The sequence below is a fragment of the Mytilus edulis genome, chromosome 13 (genome assembly GCF_963676685.1).
Source record: "Mytilus edulis chromosome 13, xbMytEdul2.2, whole genome shotgun sequence".
Classification (NCBI taxonomy): domain Eukaryota; kingdom Metazoa; phylum Mollusca; class Bivalvia; order Mytilida; family Mytilidae; genus Mytilus; species Mytilus edulis.
The window spans coordinates 51781052-51803960 of NC_092356.1; the positions used below are offsets into that span (position 1 = coordinate 51781052).

At 31.6% G+C, this 22909-nt stretch overlaps 1 protein-coding gene across 1 annotated transcript; it reads right to left on the reverse strand.

The window, feature by feature from the left end:
* Nucleotides 1–772: 772 nt before the first annotated feature.
* LOC139502039 (Y-box factor homolog) lies at nucleotides 773–12551 on the reverse strand. The gene is made up of 6 exons (XM_071291359.1): nucleotides 12377–12551; nucleotides 9684–9747; nucleotides 8892–8925; nucleotides 6850–7083; nucleotides 5765–6130; nucleotides 773–1550 (listed from the first exon to the last, which is right to left on the reverse strand). The coding sequence occupies exons 1-6, from the start codon at nucleotides 12432–12434 to the stop codon at nucleotides 1452–1454; spliced, it is 855 nt and encodes a 284-aa protein (XP_071147460.1). The 5' UTR covers nucleotides 12435–12551; the 3' UTR covers nucleotides 773–1451.
* Nucleotides 12552–22909: the final 10358 nt, after the last annotated feature.

The following is a 22909-nucleotide window of genomic DNA, read 5'->3' on the forward strand; positions in this document are numbered from 1 at the left end:
CTTGTAAAACTGAATTCCTTTACTTGTAAGCAATATTCTTTTCAAACAATCGTTGTAAACCACATTTTTCTTCAAAATTATTGAAACGAATATTTAGGGACAGGTCCATTGAAATAAGTTATGCAAATGCTAATACAATTGCAAAATAATATATGCTTCATCTCAGACTTATCTAATCACAAACTTTAAAATGTTTACCATGCAAAACATTTCTGGTTAATTGACCATGATTGCAGGGAAGGAACCAAATATTGACTTTCTGCTTATGGGTACTCCATGATCATTAAATAGCTCATTGTTGACACTGCATGCCAAATTCCTTTTGAAACACGGCACAAACTATTAAGCTCATTGTTGACACCACATGCACAAATCACTTTATGGGACATGTTTATGCAAATTGAATATAAATTTGTACCAGACCAACATGCTGACAAGGATCATTAAAGTGTTTGTTTGCAGGGTAACAGTCAACATGAAGACATTAATGGATTACCCAGACACATTTCTGCTCTGAACCAACCATTGCTTTCCTTCACCCTGTGCGCTTAGCAGAGAAGCAGCCATTACCAATTTTAAAATCTTTGTTTTGTTTTTGCTGCAGATCAAAACCTCTCCTCCAAAAAGCATGGGGAGTCCATCTCCAGTTGCAGAATTTTCTTGCTGTGTTGAAGACCCTTTGGTGGCCATTGACTGTTTTCTGCTCTTTGATCATTCCCCATTTCCATACTTGTTTTTATCAAGGCCTTATTGATAAATAAAAATAAACACATTTTTTTGTCACTTGTTGCATTTATTCTTTAGCCACAAGTTGAATTCATTTTTTTTTTATGGTGGTGAACCTGGTAGTAAAAAGAGTATACAAAAAAATTCATTTGTAAGAAAAAAGTATAAAAACACCAGGTCACTCAACTTGTGTCAAATATATCATGACAAATTCATGGTATCTTTTACACAAAGAGTTACCTCCCTTCTTTCCAGATGTTTTAACAATTGTTCTAAGGTCTAAAACTTTCTAAGTCATGATATCATGCAATTCTAAAAATGTTACATTTTCTATCAAAACACTTAGTTATATTTGGCTCTATAATCAAAGTATTGCTCTCCTTATAAAAACATTTTTAGGTATTCAAACCTTTTAATATTATTCATCTTCTAAACTGGTTGTCAATTTTCTAATTGGGCCCCATTAAAATTTTTGATCGGATTTCTTTTGTTCAAATTTTTTTATAGCACTAATATGTAGTATAAATCTTTTTTCAATTTTTTTTCTTTTTTTTTTATCTATTTTTTTAGTACAATAAAAAATTGGCAGTTGTTAAAACATTTTTTGCATAGTTGAATGAGATGGTGTTACAATTGAAATTTATCAACAAAATACATGGCCATGTCCACCAGAGTTACACAAAATAATTTACAAGCTGCTTATAAAGCATTTTCTATTTATAGGTCTAATCGCTCTTCTCAGCATTGCCTTGGTCTCCACTATCTCTCTCGTCATTCTGACCATTTTCCTGGCCATCTTCATCTCTCCTGCCTCCGCTGTTGTTCTGAAAAAAGAAAAAAAGAAATCTTTTAATTTCAAACTCTGGGGTTTCATTGTCTTTTACTACATGTATATAATGTCTGGATTTGCAGTTCTATAATTGTAGGAGGTCCTATTTTTCCTCTTTAACTACCTAATTTTAATTTCAGGCAATACAAGTAATTTGTTAAGAACTTGTTAAGAGTACCAGGTACCACGTCCTGCAAACTTTTTTTTAACAAATAGGGACAACATTAAACAAGATACATTGTAAATATGGTTGACATATTTGACCATTCTTAGATTTCAGGGTTGACATAGTTACACAAGTTACATGTATGATTGGTTCTAGTCCTGATAATACACATAAAATTTGCCACTGGATGTTTATAGGAAACAAACGAATACCTATATTGTCATTCTGTTTAAAGCAATTTTTACGGACTCTTTTTTAAAGAACAGTCCATAAAATATGTTTAGGGGTTATCCATAATTATCAACCATTTTCCAAAGTGTACAAAATGACAATTGGGGGGGGAGGGGGTTCAAAAATCAACATTTTTACAGTACGCTTTTTTTTCATCAAATGAAATAAAACAGTCAGATATGTTTCAGTTTCTTTTCAATGCAAATTTCTATATTAAACTAAACTTTAATAGACAGGATCTTCTTTTCATTAGGAATTATTGATTCTCGTCTTGAAATCTGAAAATGGTTGTTGTACACTTTCTGAGGGAGGGTGGGGGGCAGGCATGGGGTAATCGTAATCAGCTGCAATCGATTACATTTTGCAGTGTAATCCTATGTAATCAGTAATCATGCCATTTCTGATTACAAGTAATCGTAATGTAATCGATTACATGGCAAAAAACAGGTGTAATCGTGATAACTTTTAGATTACTTTAAGATTACATTCATAAGATTACTTGATGATTACAAATCTTGTATAAATATGAAAATAGTTTTTGATAGACAAGATGAAAATAAGAAAATGTAAAGCTTGAATGAAAAATCATGAAACTAGTAATCACAATGATGGGACCTTGTTTAATGTGATCATCTATATAACAAATTTGTTTAACCAAGTGTTTTATTTTTGTTTTAACAGTTTACAAAAAGATATTTTCTGTCCAATATTTCTTTGTGAAATTGAGCTTTTATGATACAAGAATATGCCTTGAAAGCATTTGTTTTCCTTAATTAAAAACTTCTGATATTAACTCCAATTTCATATTAGTTTACCCAAAATTTTTACATAAATACATTGAAATTCAAATGCAGAAAACATTTAGTTCCTATTTGACTTTGATGGTTGGCATAAATATATAAGCCCACTTTATTCAAAATGGAAGTTAAAACCAGTTTTCATTTATTGACAAAATTGAATGAATTATATTTTCCATAAATTTGTGTATAATATGAGCTTTCTTATTTTTATTCTTTATTAACTTTATTAGCCTTAAGGCTCACCAGTATAAACAAGTACATTTTGTACATGTACAGTGTATACATATGGCATAAATATTGCAAACAATATGCATAGTAAACAATAGGTGACGTTAGAAGTTTCATCAATACAATAAACTGTTGCTTAATATAAATAGAAATGTATAATCTTTCCTAAGTTACAAAACTGTTTTGTGTTTTCTCCTGACTATAATTCTATTAATTTCAATTAGATCAAGTAATAAAAATTTTCAAACAAATAATGACAATCAACCACTTTTAACTTTATTTATATCGTTATTAAGACAATAAAATTTTAATACCCAAGCCCACCCATTGTTTGTTTAAAAAACTGGAAGTAGTGATTAACACCTGTAAAAACATTAAATGGATGTGTCAATTATGTCCCAACAGACAATAAAAGGTGTCATCCTGGTTTGCCCACTTTTAATTACATGTATATGTAAACATAGAGGGAATTGTTGTTTTAACAATTATAGTTTATTTCTGAATGATAGTTATGACTTTTACCTTTTATTTTACCTGTAAATTTTTAAAAGAATATTATATTCTGCTATTAAATTAAGGAAAATGTGCAAAACTTTTCTATATTTTATATATCTTTAGCAGTAAAATGTATTTTTTTTATAAAATGAATAGGAAAAATGTGCACTGAAAATGAATTATTATTCCAATTTATCAACAAATAGTTTTAATTATTGGTACATTTTGAAAAAAAAGTAAAAAATAAAAGAATGAAATTAAAGATTTATTAGAATAAATCTCATTTGAATATCTTTGACGTTAATCAACTTAATTTTTTTTAAATCTTAATAAAACACATTATTCTGAAATTTAATATATAAATCTGACACAATTTGAACAGTAATCTGCAACCAAGATAGCATTTTCTTTAAAATAACAACAACAAAAAAAAAACAATTTAAAATCTTTCAATTAATAATCATGAATGCTAACAACACCAGTTAAAACTTCAACCATGACGACTATTTATTGACTATGAGACAGCAACCAACAACGTAGCACGAACAGTTTGGCCAAGGGTAAATGTGAAAGGCTGCTTCTTCCACTTCACCCCGTGTATTTGGCAACAGATACAGAAATAAGGACTACAGTCCTATTATAAAGAAAATGAAGACATTACTAAAGTGATACGAGGGGCCGCAGTACTACCTCTTGTTCCACCCCACCTTGTTGAGGATGTTGGTTATTGGAGAAGCTGAAAACATACCCGCTACAACTTCATTTACAGAATACATGACATAGTTCTGGATTGAAAGCTACCGCTTTCTATGGAATCACTATTACAGAAGGACCCCCACCACAAATCGCCTGGAAGGATGGCACAACAAACTTAAGAAGAGACTCAAACATGCCCTCCCAATCATCTACGAGATCAATGAGCTACTGAAGAAAGACACAGGCACTAACAGAATGCAACATTATCCAGTATGCAGCAGGAGCCTTCCACCAAAAAGACGACGATACAGAGTAATAGACATCAGACTTCAACTACTTAAAGACCGATACCAACAAGGACTCATCAACATGGTAGATTACTCTGACGCAGCATCCCATCTTCTCCATTTGAACTGAACAATGAAGTGAACTATTGTAAATTGTGACTTTGTAAAAAATAATAATGTTTTGCGACTTTTGATGTATATATAAAAGATTGTATTTCTCCTCGTTTTACATATTTCCTTATGCAATGCATTTATAAAATTGATTAATTTATTAAATTATGTTTGCAATAAAAGAGATCTTGTATTAATGTTTTTATATCATGAAAATTATTCAGAACTATAAAGACATTTTTGTAACTGAATATCATTTGTTTGTTATTTGTTGTGTGCATGTATGTATGTATGTTTTTTGAATGAATTAGATAAATTTATATTAAATTATTGAGAAAAAATATTTCAGTCTTTAAATAATTTTTCTAAACAAAAAAAACAACCTAAATATATAAAACACACTTCCAATTATATACCTAAGTTGGAACAGACTATACAATTGTATGCTCATTAAACCTTTTGTCTTTTTTGTTTTCTTTACTAATAGATAATTGGTAGAATTAAAAGTGGGCAAACCAGGAGTAAACCCAATAAAACTATACTTAATTAATTTTTCATTATTTTCAGTTTTTTTGTTAATTAGGCAGTTGGTTACAATTTGTAGTTAAAAATAAAGTTACATCTTTTACATATAGGACACTTGTCTATAGCTATTTTATCAAATTACACATTTTACACTGTAACTGTCTTGTCTATAAAAAAAATTTAAAGATGAATAAATTAAGGCTTTTAAAAAAAATCACCAAAATAAGCGGATAAAAAGTTATAAAAAAACTTTGATATAGCAATATACAATGTAATCATAAGTAATCTAAAGTAATCTTGATTACAATAAAGAAAAGTAATCTAATGTAATCGATTACATATGAAATAGTTTGTAATTGTAATGTAATCGATTACATTTTATTAGCAAAGTAATTGTAATTTAATCGATTACATTTCAATGTAATCGACCCCATCCCTGGTGGGGGGTCTGAAAAAGTGCATGTTTTGTATCCTTTGGAAAATGGTTTACAATTATGGATCACCCCTTAATAACATGTAGATTTGGAAACAGATACATATTTGTTTATGCCTAAATTAAATATGTGGAGCATTAGCCATTTCCCAATTTGATTTTACAGATCTGTTCAGACTTAGGAGTGTAATATTAGCTTAACCAGAAGACTTTAAAGAATATATATACGAGTCTTACCCTACGTCTGAAGTTCCTTCTGCCACGTCCACGTCCTCTGCCTCTTCCACGTCCTCTGAAAGGTCTTCCACCACCCTGGCCTCCATAACCATTATCGTAATCTCCTTGTGGGCCTCCACCATAGTAGCCAGGTGGACCATAATACCTTCTGTAGAATGGTCTACGACGGTAACCGTCTACACCCATGTCGTATCTTGGAGCACCACGACGGGGAGGACCATATCCTCCTCGGTCTCCATATCCACCTCTGTAACCTCCTCTGAATCCACGATAGAATGGACGACGTCTGGCTGGACGATGTTCTCGTTCTTCTCCCTCTCTTTCTTCCTCCTCTTCTCCACCTTCACCTTCTTCATCATCCTGTCTCTGAAAAAGAGGCCAATATTAATGCACAATTGCAAAATAATTGGTATTTTGGCAAAAAATTGAATAATAAATTGAATGTAATAGACTAGGACTAGTTAACAGATACTTCAAGAGACACCTTGGCTTTACTAATACAAAGTTGAGAGTATGTACTACACAATGACAACCATTACCTTGTTTAAGTTTTATTTCCCCCAAGGATATTATGGTTTAAAACTCATTTTTAAATTGATTAACTCTCATAATTTATAGAACTTTTGAAATTTTTCAACCATAAAATCATGAATAGAAGGGCTGGACTTGACAAGAAGCATTTTTTTATAAGCAGTGAAAGGATTATCTCGAAGGGGTGGGACTTTGTCAGTTTAACCTGATGCATTGCGCGTCAAAATGAAAATCATGCGTATATGACCCATGTACAAGTCTCGCAGCTTAATTCCCAAATGGAAAAGTTAAAATAAAGTTTTTTCTCATAAAAAAAATGCAACTGTTTGACTTATATACAAAAAATTTATCATAATATACAATCTTTAGGCCAAATAAAAATATATTTGTTGTTCCATTTATCAGACAAACACTAGAACCTTTTTTGCTTTTCTGAAAAATGATTTTTGAAAGATCCCATTTTGTTGATTTCCTTCAAAGTTTCAATTAGGGCTAAAATACAAAATTAATTCTAAATTTGCTCAACAAGTTTTTATAATCCAAATATAAATTACCTGTCTTCGACCGTAGCCACGACCTCCACCACCACCTCGACCTCTGTAGTATCTTCTACCACGGTAACGACGTCTATCAGCAGCATATTTACTTCCTTGTACTGGTTCCCCTTCTGGACCAGTCACATTGCAGGCTTCGTTTCCCTTCTCTCCCTCTACTACATCAAATTCAACAGTTTCACCATCACCTACGCTTCTCAAGTACTTCTTTGGATTGTTTTTTACGATGGCCGTCTGAAAAATATTTCATCACAAAATAAGAACCCAGTTTGGTTCAAAGTCCCCTATTTTCGCTAACCAAGGGTTAACCCTCTTTAAATAAAGAATTATTATTATTATTATTTAATCATTTCTCCTGGTGGAATGAAGGAACTATATCCAAACCCTTGCCTAACAAAGATGAATGTTCCCTGAAATAAGAATATATTTTGGAACAAAAATCTGCTGTTCACATCTTCCTTATTTGTAAGATGACAAACAGGGATTCAAATAACAGAGATTTGAGTGTCTGTATACTTCTGTTGTAGAATCAACACCTTTCCATTAGAATTCTATAGAAGCACAATGCAAAATTATATACTGTGAATTCATTATAATTTGTTGGATACCAATTTTCGTGGATTTCGTTGGAACAGGTGAACCACGAAATTAAATGTTTAACGAATACCAAATTTTCTATAGACTTGTATGCAACTTACAGAAAATTAATTATCCACAAACATGCAAGTTTTCCTTATTACATGGAAGTTGGTACAATCAACAGAAACCCATCATTCCTACTCTTTAACAAAATCTATAATTACTACTGCAATGGCAACCTGCTAGTCCAAATGACTCACATTTGTCACATGGTGTGGAAAGGATTAAATGAATATATCAACAGTCACACATCTTATGTATTGTGAATCATAGTCAAATTAAGTCAATCGACTGGAAAACTAAGGCAGGTGTCCTACATTGTAGGTGAGTTCAGTGAGGACGGAATTCTCCCAGAGTAAAATGGCAAAAGCTCATTTGACTGTTTTTCAGTATGAATACTGTGGCCAATCAATATGACAAGTTTTAAGCAAGAGGTGTCAGAAAATAAATTAATTGAAGTAAATGAACAGTTATCTTTGATCATAATAACAATATAGGAATTGAAACGTCTTTCCTAGTGTAAAATTGGTCTATGTGATTAATGTTACATATACATTGTAGCTTTGTAGTACCATTTCAGACATAGGTTTATGCAATATTAATGCAGAGAATTTTTGTGTGTGTGTATACGTATGTTCCAGACCGTATGAGTATTTGGACCGTACACATACTTTTTCAAAATGTGCATACGGTCTGACTATCATTAAGAAATTGGTCCAGTTAATTAAATACAAATGTATATAACAGATAAATATAACTTAAATCTCAAATTATTATAAAAAGTTCAATAGTAATTGAAATAAAAACTTAATATTCTGACTTTTAAAAAAAAATCCTGATTATTTAATATGCTAATCTCCTGTATTTAGAATATCAGTAATTCATTAATTGCAGCCCAGTTTGCTCATTAAAATTAAAGTTATCAGAAGTCAACATAATGTGGGAGGACAATACAATGTACATGTAGTTTTAGAATATTTATGAACTTTACAAAAAAATCATATACAAAGGAACATGTATGAAACAAAATGACGTTCTTTGCAGAAGCCAGTGTCACCTTGGGGCTTGGGCTAGAGTAACGAAATAGGATTCACGGGGATACAAATAAACAAATATTTTATTTCAATTGTTCGCTTACTCACTTTATCGATCTAATTGTATAATAATAACAATTTGTATAACTAAAAATAAAATCAAAATTGTTGTAAATGTTATTTGCGTTACCGAGGACACTTTTGATATAAGTTTTGAGATGTTCTGGTGTTTTTAAATAGGAAACATTTTAGTGAATAACAATAAATGGACATGTTTGGGAGCTTAACATTTATATAGAAATAGAATAATGCTCATCAGAACTTTATATCTTTACCAGACATGTACAATGTATGTTTGGTAATACTTACTTGATGGACAAATACATCTTCTTTTGTGTCATCTCTGAAAATAATAATAATAATTTTCTGAGTTACTAATTAAAAAGTCAAGAAGATTATTTCATCATCATTAGCTACATTTTAGGACATGTACATGAAATTTAAATTGTTCTAACAAGACATTTCGATCAATATAATACATTTGTAGCTAACTATAACTTAAACTTGACCTTGGAACTGGAGACCTCAAACCCCTGAGATCATCCCATCTATAAATGTGACCATACATTTAAATCAGAGTCAATCGAGGTTGCCAAATATATCAAATGCTTACACACATTCAGAAAATCAAAAATTTGAATGCACCACACAATAATATAAAACCTAGATAAATATCAAAATTAAAATACATGTAACAAGGATATAAAATATAAAATATTAATTGAAATTTCTCCTGATAAAAACTTAATGAATATATGTGTAGATTAATCTGATTTAAACCTAGATATGAAAAGCAAGTTAAAAACTTTTACAGTTAATAACTAATGTTTCAGTATGTGAATCTTACATTTGTAAACATGTATATCAAGTACTGTTGCAAGTAATTTTGTTTAACATTCAGCCATGCTTTGTTCTATAAAATTATAAAGTGATTTTACAACTTCCATGTATTACAGTTATTGCAATTAAATTTATGCTCACATTTATACAAGTTTTTTTGATAGTCATACATGAAATTTCTAACCTACCGTTTTTATAAATGTTTAAATAAATGTTTAAACTATTATGTCTCAAGTATAAAAGGCTACAGAAATGAATTACCTATTAATGAAACCATATCCGCTTCTGACATTGAACCATTTTACAGTTCCACTTACTTTGCTTGCTGAAAACAGAGGACAGAATATAAAAAGATGGAATCATCATGATCATTGAGGTTTAACTGGTTGATGTTTTAATTTACATTTTGTAACAATGTTTCAGCACAGTCTATAAGCTATCTCGTGGCGATCTGTTTTTATTGGTGGAAAAAGCATCAGTGCCTAAAGAGAACCACAGACGTCCGACAGGAGAAGAGACAAACCAAATAAATTAAGATTGGAGTGGAATGCACCTGCAATGTGCAGGGTCCTAGCTACCTCAAAACATCACTGGTCACATGCTAAATTAACTAGCAACTTTGAATAGTCAACACTTGGCGGCATAGGTCCCTTTAATATTAAACAGACAACATATAGACACTTTACAAGTCTGAAACTATACCCATTACAATACATTTTCAAGGGAGATAATTGAAACCAATTTCTGTAACATAATAATAAAAAACATCTTATTTTGAGCAGTTTTGTTAATAGTGTTATTAAAATAATAGAATTTAATCACAGGACTTTCAAATACATTGTTTTTGAACAGGAATACCCATGGAACCTGATAGACAAACTATTTCGTTAAAAACATATAAATTATTTAATAAAAGGCGTTAAAGGGATATCTTTATGCAGAGGTACATTTTAGTAATTAATTAAAGAAAAAGTTGATGTTCTGTAAGAAAGTTATCTTAATATTCCTGCACTCTTAAAGGGAGTGATCAATTTATTAGATTTTGATTTTCAAACATTTTGTGCAGTACTATTGCACGAACTTTTTAACCCATTGATTCTATGTTGGAAGTGACGATGCCCACAGTACATTTTAGTCACATAACAGATTCCACTACAACTACAGTATCCCTGGGGTAACACGAACACATCGATAATATACATGTACTATTATTTAATAATCAATGTTTAAAAGTTGCCAATATGTGCTAATATTAAAATTTAAAGTGTTATTCGGTAAATACAAGATTTATTCGGATAATAACAGTGTTATTCGGTCATTCGAGGTACCGGTTTCCTAGTCCAAATAATTATGACGTCTTGAAAGGCTATTATAATTTTTTTCTTTGACGCCTTACATCGACGTCATAACGCCAAACTCATATATTCAGTTGGACTTTGAGAAGGAATTTACTGCTTTATTAAAACGTTTAGCTGATTTCTCCTAAAGATGCTTCATTTTAGGTGTATAAAATATATTTTTTAACCAAACTCGGTACATTTTCACCGACCTGAATTTCCGGATAATGTAAAACAATGGTTCCGGAAATTCGGGTTTTACCGAGTTTGGTGTGAAAATTATTTTATAATCTTCTTAAAGGAAATCAGACAAACGTTTTAAAAAATGCAGTCGACATGCTCCCGCCTCGGATGGAATTGTTCCTTATATTATTATTTCTGTAGGGATTAATTGGAAATATTTTGCACAAACAAACACATAAAAGGTAAGAATTTTTGTTTATGCATTTTGTTTTAGCCTTCAATGAAAATTTGATGGCTAAATTGGGTCTCAAAGTTGAGAGCAAAATATGCTCTCAAAGTCCAACCGAAAATGGCGGCTTCAGCATTATGACGTCGATGTAAGGCGTCAAAGAAAAAAATTATAATAGCCTTTCAAGACGTCATAATTATTTGGACTACCGGTTTCCCTGAACTGGCATATTCCGTTTATTGCAAATATTTTTGTTATTAATATATATTCATGTATCTTAGTAAACAAATGTAATGTCCCAATTCAAGCTTACTTAGGCCAAATAAAAAAGTATGCGTGTTTACTGTACCCCTAGCTACCCTAAAGTGCTTTAGGCATTTTTGATTAAGCACTGATCATGATAAAATCACACACAATGTTACTCCCATATGCATAGGCTCAATGTAAAGCATGACATGACCGTAAACATGCATACTTTTTTGTTTAGCCTTACTATAAGTGTAAATGAGATAACTTGATGTCACTGCTACCAGCTATGTATATAGTGCAGAATAAAAAAAGTAAATGCTACTTTCAAAGTTTGCAGGGGCAAAACTTTGAAACTTTGGAGGGATAAATGAATCACTTTATTGCACAAATTCTTTTGAGTTTTGATCTAAGCAAATAACTTAAAATTCAGACAAGGAAGACAAGAGTAAGAGTGGGGTAGATGCTCAAGGGCAACACTTCTTCATCTAGAGGCATGCATCATTTTATTTTACGACTTCACATGATACGAATTGTCTTTTAGTGGTGCGCTTTCGAAAGTTTCCATTAAAATAAAAATGTATCAATAATTGATAAATGCGCATATCGACTTTATTTATTTCGAGAGAAGTGTGTACTTTAGCTGCATAGAGACTATGTTGGGAGATGGAGTTGGGCTAGTTGTTATCTCCCAAATATCTAGAGTAGATAACTTGTCGGACAAAGCAATGTCTTGCACATGCCTTCGACCATATTTGGCAATGATCAAGTTTGCATTTCTATTACACTTAATGATTTTATTAAGTTTTTGAGTCTAGTGTTTAATGGAGCAAGTCATCTAGACAAAACCGGGACAACATGTATGAACGGAATCCAGCGTGGTGACCACGCGGTAAATGACCCAATTCATTGTTTTTCCGATTTTATAATTTCCAGCAATTAAATATTTTTAAAAATACCTATGATCTTCTTATCTGGGGCGGATGTTGTCTCCGGTTCTTTCTCGGAGTCGGACATGGCCTCTCTTGATGGTAAAAAGGTGTTAAAATGTCCTGTTGGCCGTTGGACTTCTTGTTTCTCCCTTTGTTCTCACTGGGCTAAGATGGCCACCCCCATGCTGTCGAAAAATAGGGAAATCCATCGTTTTGATTGGACGAAAAAAAAATTCTTGTCATTTGATTGGCCCAAATATTGATCGATATAAATTATAGACTACTAACTAAGTAATCCCCTTTTCCGGATCTTTAAACAAAACGAAACTATTGATTAACAATCTAAAACTTTTCACATTTAGTAATACAATCAATTAGTTAATATGAGACAGATGTTACTGCAAATGAGAACGAAATCAATATTGGTGACTAAATATTGAAATGCATTTATATATTTAAAGTTTAAAATAATTTATACAGCACTCGTTCTATTTGAGCAGTCAAAATGCGTTGACCCGTATATTTTTATGTCATATACAGTCACTGACCTGATATCACTTTACTTCATGAATATTTAAATAGAAATTGTCGAAATTATATATGAAACCACCTCTTCAACCTGTTCTTGTTTCCAATGTAAACAACGAAGCGTTTAACGACTCAAACTTGTTTCTTTTACAATTTTTAGGAAAACATATTTCACTTATTAATACTTTTTGTTTGCAACCTATAAATCATTATGTTTTATGTTTATTGTTGATATTTTAGTCTGTGAACAAACGAATTCGTTCACCATTGATTGCGGTTTTCAACAGGTAATGATGACATCATGTACATTTCATCGTGTTGTATATTTCTCCGCCTGTGTGATATGAGGCCTTTTTAAAGGGGGATTTCCCCCAATATTTTAATCAAATAAATAACATTAAAACACTAAAAAACAATTGAAAATGTTTTTTTTTAGATTGAAGTATAAAGACAATATAATATTGCATTGACTTGACACATCAACGATATAAGGATTCGGCCCAAAACGGGGAAAATGCTCAGCACAGCCTCGCATTTCCCCGTTTCTAAGCCTCATTGATATGTCAAGTCAATGCAATAATATTGTCTATATTTGTATATATGTTTTGTATCGATATATCATCTAAATCAGCACCCGATGTACATGTAATTAACTCGGCACCCCGGTGGTACATTGTTTCAAGTGCAATTAAGTAATGTATGCCTTTTTTTCACCATTTTTTCCCAATTACACTTGACACTCACTTACAAATCTAGAACATTCTTTTTTGTCCAAACTGATGCATGTAAGGCAATTTAAATAACTGATTTGAACTCGGGTAAATACTGGATATAATTTATTTTTAAATTTATTCATTTTTTTCTAAAGAAAAAGTACCTTTCAGTTAGACTTAAGACAAGCTGGAATTATATTCTATCACTAAGGAAAGTATATCCATCGTATTAATGATTTTCACCATTTTTCCCAATTACACTTGACACTCACTTACAAATCTAGAACATTCTTTTTTGTCCAAACTGATGCATGTAAGGCAATTTAAATAACTGATTTGAACTCGGGTAAATACTGGATATAATTTATTTTTAAATTTATTCATTTTTTTCTAAAGAAAAAGTACCTTTCAGTTAGACTTAAGACAAGCTGGAATTATATTCTATCACTAAGGAAAGTATATCCATCGTATTAATGATACCCCCCCCCCCCCCCCCCCCGATTTGTTTTAAAAAAAAACTCCAATGTGTGTGCCTTGATAAAACTTTACAAACTAACTTAAATTATTTACGAATTCAAAAGCTATCTATTCGGGTTACTTGTTCACTCTGAAAAATTCAGTTTATTTTCGAGGCTATGAGTTTGACTGTCCCTTTGGTATCTTTCGCTCCTCTTTAATATTTATCATGAATATTAACAAATTATTATCATTAATATTTATATATTATTTATATTTATATTAACTTTTTTACCTGAGTTTAAATGTAAGATTTTTAACTGAGTTCAAGCGTAAGATAAATGAGCGCAAACGTAAAACTTTTTAATCGGGCCCAAATGTGCGCAAACGTAATGCGCCCAACGTAAAATATATAATTCGGAAATTTATTTAGTGCCGTAGTAAAGTCCCGTCAATAGATATGTTCCTGTGTCGACACATGATTTGTTTAATTCTTCTAAAATTAAGTTTCTCTGAAAACTTTTATTATATTTTTTTATAAACAATTTAATGCCATTTATCTGTTCCAGTAGAAACAATTTAATAGTGTCAATAGTCTATATTATATCCTTGATTCTGCCGTAAGGACAACATACTAGAATATTGATATAAGAAGATGATTTATGAGTGCCAATCTGACATCTCTCCTTCCAAGTAACAATTAATTTATAAAGATAAACCATTATAGGTCAAAATACGGTATTCAACATGGAGACTTTGCTCACACGAAACAGCAAGCTATAAAAGGCCACACAAATTACAAGTGTAAAACCATTGGAAAGTTAACTTTAACTTGTTTAAAATATTTGTAAGACAGTTCCATTTGTGGAATTAATGGTATAATTTGTTTTTACGATGAGTATGTTTGTTTCGGGTATTAAAAAGAATAATGGGAAAAAGATATATAAAAGAATAAAATATTTGAGAATAACATTTTGATGATAAAATAAATTTTCGAAATGGCAAAATAACTTGAAGAATAGAGAAATTTTCCTGATACAGACGGTGCACTATGATTACATTTGCGCATATTACCGTTATATTTTCGCGCACTTTTTGACAGGTAAATTCAGGTAATTATACGAGGAGATGGAAGTGGGACTTCAAGCAGGATATGTCCGTTTTATTATGCACAACTTCAAGCGCAGTGTCAAGAAACACAAAAATACACGGATGTGCAGAATATAATATTAAGGTCTTTCTCAATAAGTGTTCTTTTTTCTATAGTCCTAATTCGGTATTTAATCACGGGGATGAGTTTTTATACTCATTTATTTTTATAGATGTACTAGTATCCGTGTTGTACGTACATATTTCCATTTGTTTCTGTTGTGCCGTTGTTTTCCTCTTTTCTCTTATAGTTTGACGTGTTTCCCCTAGATTTGTTTTCTCTTTAATCGATTTTTGACTTTTAAATAGCGATATACTACTGTTGCCTTTATTTTGCATATCTGTTTATTTTAAGTGAGCAGGGTTTACAAAACTTGTGAATAACAATTTGAATGTGAAAGTTAACACGTTGAGATTTGAATATAGACGTTACAAGAAGGACATATTTCGTCCGCTGAACATCTTGTGTAAACTTGATCAATGCCTAATTTTAATGAGCGAAGGGTGGCGCCACATATAAAATCACAATAAAAGTTGAACAAATTAAGGCTGATATTTATATAAAAATGAGGCAGATATTCAATGTTTTCTTATTATATTTTCAAATAGGTGACCTGCATTTGCACGAATTTGATTATGACAGGCACTATGGCTATACGTTTGCGTGAAGAAATGGTACTACGTTTGCGCGAATTTACATGTAAATACAAGAGGTTTTTTTTACCTGTGATCATGGTTAAGAATAACCTAAATTAAATTTACGAGTGTTTCATTTAAGGAAAATGAGTTATCTCGCTGTTTGTCTTTCAAGTTTGTTATTTTCATTTCATTAAACATTGTTAAATGAAGGAGCGTAAGAGCCGATACGGCAGGTACGACAGCCGCCGTACCAACAATGTTCGTTGGCACAGCATGTCGGAGGGTTTGGATGGGGTTAAATGATTAGAGAATAATGCCCTTAAAAAATGAAGATTAGAGAATAACGGGCCAAAAAAATAAAGATTAGAGAAATGCGTGGTCTAAAAATATAATGAATATTGAATTATTAATAAAAAAAAACGATAAAAATTAAGTGTTTACAGAATTTTCCCTTCTTAAAATTTAAAGAAAATTATCAAAATTATCATTGTAAAAATATAAAAGTGAAAACAAACTTGGTAAAAAGACTTTGCTGGCATCAAAGAACACGCAGCCTCCATAGGTGTGGGTTCTTTTAAACTAAAATTATACAGACTCGACACCAAAACAAATACAAACTACATTATACAAACCCAAAGTCAGTGGGATTTGGAGAGACCACTTTTAGTAGGTTCTCCGAGTGAAATAAATGGTAAGCACTTTGAGATACTAGATCAACTGCATTTGCACCCCCCCCTTTTTTTCCCACCTTTTGTGTTAGTGACAAATAAACCTCCATAACATTGACAACGCGAATCTCTCAAGTTCATTTAATTACTGTGTGGATCATTATTGCCCGTCCGAACATATCTTGCATATCGTCCTCTCTAATTAAACCAGGGCCGGCACTGCATTATAATTACCAAGCGCCGAAAATTACGTGTTCACATTTTCACATGCTCCTGAAATAATAGACTGATTCCATATCTCCTCTATGACAGTATGCTAATAAATAGTATTTAGTGTTAGAATAACTGCAGGGTAAATACAAGAAAAAGGTCGAGTTTTAAAGAGGCATAGTATATACAGAAGTCTTACTTAAGGGCATACGATACAGTTTTGATCCTGTATTTACAGTTTGATGATTATTTCCATATAGGCTAGTTTTTGCCTGCTTTAATCAAATATGTTATAAAAAATATACCTTCATGTGCTACTTTTTGAGTTAAATGAGGTAGAAATTTTGTATATTTGCTCAAAATTCGGATTTATGGCCGTATGTTCCCTTTCGAAAGAAAGCCATAACTTTTTTGTTTTAAAAGATAAACACAAATTGTTTTTTGTTAGATAATTTGTAATTTTTGTATTTTAAAAGTATCCTAAAAAAATATGCATTTTTGATTCAGAAATAACTCATATTTATCAAATAGTCATGAATTAAGAAAAAAAATGTATTTTTTTTGCTGTATATTTATCAAAATTAAAAAAATTCCTCTATTTACAGTTTTATAAAATTTGGTCCACATAATCTCCTTGCAAAATGAAACAAAATGTCGTTTTAAAAAATTGGGGTCCATGCACTCGTTTTCAAATTAAATCAGTTTGAATGATAAAAAATAGTCGAAAAATGCATCTTTTCCCGATATGTCATAGTTTGACGTCGCGAAAATAACATTTTACGTTAGCAACGTCATTACCTTCCCTGTAACTGTATCGTATGCCCTTAATGTTACTGTGTTCCGAAATACATATCAATGATATGGTTTTTATACGACCCCAAAATTTTTTTGGGATCGTATAATGGTATGATGTCGTCGTCTGCGTCGTCGTCCGAAAACACATTGGTTTCCGGATAATAACTTTAGTTTAAGTGAATAGATCTTCATGATTTTTTTCAGAAGGTTCAATACCACAATAGGAAGGTTGGGATTGATTTTGGGGATGATGGTCCCAACCGATTAGGAATTAGGGGCCCAAAAGGGGCCCAAAAGAAGCATTTTTCTAGTTTCAGGATACTAGTAATAACTTGTGTAGAAGTATTTCAATTGCTCTGAAATCATACCGCAATGTTTAAAACCACAAGTAGAAGGTTTGGATTCATTTTAGGGGTTATGGGGGCAAAGTTTAGGAATTAAGGGACAAAAAGGGGTCAAAACAAACATTTTTCTAGTTTCAAGACAATAACTTATGTGTAATTGTATGGATCTCTCTGAAATTGTACCACAGTGTACCATATAACAAAGGGGAGGCTGTTCCATTGGAATTGAGTTTAAGGGTTATTGCTCCAAGGGGGATTCAAAAAGTTGGGGGGGAGGGGATTTTTTGAAGGGCTTCCTTTTTTTTCAAAATTTTTCAAATTTCGAATTTTGAAAAGTTTCAAGAAGAAATCTTCAATTGCACATTAATTTTGTGACAAAAACCTATATTATGTCAAAAATTTGATCACAATTCAAATTCAGACAGAATCAAGCTTGAATATTGTGACCAAATTTGCCCCATCTGTTCAGGGTTCAACCACTGGGGTCGTATAAAGCTTCGCCCTGCAGAGCACCTGGTTTATATAAATATTGTTTTAAAAACTTTTGAAATATTCAAAATACTAAGAATTTCCTAGCTCTTGGCACATACAGTTTAAAATAGTCCTATTTGGTAAGACTTTATTATTTGATTTTTTACCAAGTCCTCAATGCCCTTAAAACACAATCTATATTCTCTACGATAACCTTGAATCATTCAAATAAAGTTCGATTAAAATTGGTTCAGTAGTTTCAGTCAGAAGATCTTACACTGAACCAATGGATAACGTAAGTCAAATATCGTCGGACAAGCTACTTAAATAACAGTTGGTAAGAAAATGTTGGACCAACATTGGGCCAATAACCCCAAAATGACAGTTGGTGGAAAGTCGTTGGGCCAACAAGGGCCAATAGTGTCAAAATAACTGTTGGCTGAGTATTGTTGGGCCAACAAGGGGCCAATAGTGTCAAAATAACTGCTGGTTGAGTTTTGTTGGGCCAACGTCGGTTTCTTGTTGTGCTGCCAACGCCAACTATTTACCAACTTTGCCAATTTTTCCAATCACCAATGTTGGCTCAACAAAGTATTGCTATCTGGGAAATTATAAACCTGACAGACAAAATATTATTGTTCGTGATCAATAAGCAGTGCCGAAGGAAAGATTTATTACTGAGAGGGGACACAATGTAAATTGAAATATAAACAAATTCAAGGATTATTGCATGTTTTTCTACGGGCCTGTCAAGTAGGCTAAGATCAAGCAATGCTCTTGACCTGTTAAAAGTTTATTTTATTAAATCATCTTGTTGTCAAGCCGTCAATATGATAATTAAAAGAGACGGCAATATATGCAGTGCGTGTTATACATCATATACGGGCGTTTTTCAATAAAAGCGTAACTTTCAGACCTAAAAAATGGAAAATCAACTTGTCTAAAATTTAATTTCAAGAGTTATTTTGAATAACTCTATTATAGACCTGTTTGTAAACAAAAATTGCAATCTTAAATATTCTTTAAAATGATATTATTTTCATAATTTGTGTACTGTTTCGTAAAAGTCCCCTACGAAACTTCTTCTATACACACATATTTTTTGCAATTTTAAATGTTTCCTATAGACATTCCAGTTTGTTTACTTTAAATACTAGAAAAATCTCTTTTTTTTTCTGAATTAGAAAACCATTTTTATCGATAAAGATTAGACAGTACTTCACATATGAAGGTACAACTCATGTTACGTAGTGGACTTTTTGATGCGTTTCGTAGTGGACAAAACCATTTCGTAGTGGACAAAAAGTTTCGTAGTTGACATAAACCCTATTATATGTTAATAAAAACATAATAAAAATTACATGAAACTAACCCTTGTTATTTGTTTTGCACGAATATAATTGAAAAAAGATTAAAAAAAAGACTGTATGGTAGTGGTAGTGTCCACTACGAAACGTTTTTCTCTCATAATTGTTTCGTAGGGGACCATTTCGTAGGGGACGTATTCGCATGTTTTATTTTTTTTCCCACAATCCCTATATTGCAATAGTAACAAGACTGATTGTATTCATCAAAGCGTTTATTAAGCTGTACACTGATATTTTTTTCATAATTTTAAAACCAGATACTGATGGAGAATTTGACCCGTTTCGTAGTCATGGTAGTGGACAGTAACAAAAATACGGTGTCACTCTGGTCCATTTGATGTGCTCAATTTTTCTTACCAACAATTAAATTGCCGTTGTAAAAGCATCACTTCTTTTGTAAGACCCTTATGTTTATATCTCTTGCAAACAAAAATTACATTGATTTTATAAAACTGTTTATTGGCAAATTTTAATGACTTCATTTCGTAGTGGACATTTTGTGAGGGACATACCTTCTGAAATTAAAAATCCTATATTGAAAGCTGTTTATTAAAATATGTTGGCTCTGAACATACTTTTGAATTATTAAAGAACTTATGTAAAGTAAAAATAACATTTATTTCTTCATTTTTTAACGATATTTTAGAGTATGAATGTTGAACAGGTGGTCTAGGGACTTGCCATTTTGGTTGTTTTTTACCATTCAGGGGTCAATATCTTATCAATCCCTCTAAAAAATAAACTGTTTCTTTGTTTAAAAATGTTAAATCTAATTCAATGTACTGACTGCACAAAAAATTACTTGCAAAGATCAAACACATTTTTTTTAAAGTGGCTAGGACAAGAAAATACGTTTTTAGTGAAAAACGCCAATACCTTATATTTGATCATACTTTTTTTAAAAGACACGATGATTGCTAACAAAAAATAAACGTGCGGAAACAATTGTATCAAGTGAATTTGGCTAAGTTTTGGTTATCAAATAACAATAACCGTGAACATCCATCAATGGAAGCACTAGGGTCCATTCAAGGCAGCATAACCAGCGGACACAGGGTCGGATCCAGTCATTATTAAAAAGGGTGTTCCATACAAAAGCATTAGTTGTATATATGTAGTCAAAATAACTGGAAAGAACTGATGAGAATTTGGACTTGTTACTTCAAGGAACTAGCACTTAAATCATGCAGAACAATACACATCAACACGTCATTGTTGAGAAACAAATGAAAACCTTGCTGTTGTTTGGAAATCACCGTTCTCATTCATTTAAAAGAATGTTTTTTACTTTTTTTAAAGATTAAAGAAAACTGGGGAATAAATTAGAGAATAATGCGTAAAAAATCACTTTTAAAGAATAGACTTATTTTTTGAAGATTAGAGAAAAAAGGGGTGAAAATTAAGTGTTTACAGAATAACAGACCCCCCCATCCAGACCCTCATGTCGTACCTAAACAATTTACACGCTTTGTAAAGTAAATTTTATGAAAAAAAACCCACAACCAACATTTTCCCTGAAATGTCTGTTTTTCTATTTTATAAAAAATACCTTTATCCACATTGGTATTTTTATTTTTATACTTTTATGTTTTATGGAGATAGTGAAACAGTATCCTGCGATTTACGATATTTTGACCAAATAATACTTCCACTGTTTAATACATCAAAATAAAATGTTCTTATCTTATCTCCTTCTGACGAAATTGGCATATATAAAACTGAATGGTTATACACTATATAAACTACTAGAATAATCCTGTCACAATCTCATTGACATTTGTTGCCATACACAATATCATAAAGAGAAAGTTTGATTAAAGCCCATTTGGATGAAGAAAATTATATTGATCAGCTGTAGATCAAACTACAAAATTGAATAGACATATGAAGATGTGGTATGAGTGCCAGCAAGACAACTCTCCATCCAAGTCACATTTTATAAAAGTTAACTATTATAGGTCAATGTACAAAATACAAATACAATAAAACATTTTTAAAATCCTAATTCAAACTCTTCATTCAGTTATAAGATGCTAAAAAAACAATTTCAAAAAACTATTTTAATCATTTGTGGAGGAAAAAGGAACATATAACCTTAAAAACCTATCAATTAAACAAAGTCATGGTAAAAACATAGTTCAATTTAGCCACTCGTGTGCATATGTAGAAAGTCATGGTCAAAATAGCATTTCAACTTAGCCACTCAAACAGTACCGCGGTGACCAGACACAATATTTTTTAGAAGATTTAATCGTCAAACATACTATATGGCTAATAAGTATATTATATATCATTGGATTAGGAAAAATGAGTGCTATTGCTAAATATCGATGTCGTCAAAAAAAATGTGGTAACAGTTTTGCATAAAATAATGTCAAAGATCAAATTCTTTATTTCTTCCAGATTTTCAAAATTTGAAGATATATACAACAATTTAGGTTGGATTTCAGATACAGACATTTTTTTTAAATCAATAAGCAATGAATTATCTCTAAAATGTTAAAAAAAAAAAAAAAAAAAGGAATTAAAAAATGGGTTTATTATGAAAATTGGCGTCTTTCAAACACGTTTTCTATTATACAAGATCAACACATATTCTGTTACAGTAGTTACCTTGCCGGCTGATATTCAACCTCAGCAATAAATGATAAATATCATTTTTACCTGAAGCCTTCTATCACGAAGGCGTATTTTGAAAAAGCTTATTCATATAATTCATTAAAACTTAAAACCTCTCAATACCTCGAAAACAATTAAAAAATACAATTAAAAAGATCCACACATCAGAATTAAGCCAGAAGTATCTTCTGGTTCATCTGTCAAGGAACATGATTGGAAATTTCTACATAATTCTGACCCTTTACAGGAGCTGAAAGCTCCGAACATATAAGGTTTTGTTGTGAACAAACACATGACTTTTTACATGGAGATTTTCCTCACATGAAAACACAAGATCCCGCAAGAATTCTGCTGACATATGCCCTTTAAAATACACGGGGTGTAATGAATCATTTTACTCTCGCCAACCGCATTTTAAAGGTGACGGAATAGGAGGTTTAACAATGTGTAATGCGGTCCAAGTTTTAGTTTGAAACAAAACACGTAAAACATGCTGTTTCAGCGCCGCCTTACAGGGAGGTAACCTGACTAAACTTACATCTTTACTGGTGGCAAACTTGACACGCATTTCATAAAGATCATGATGAAATGATTTAAAGAG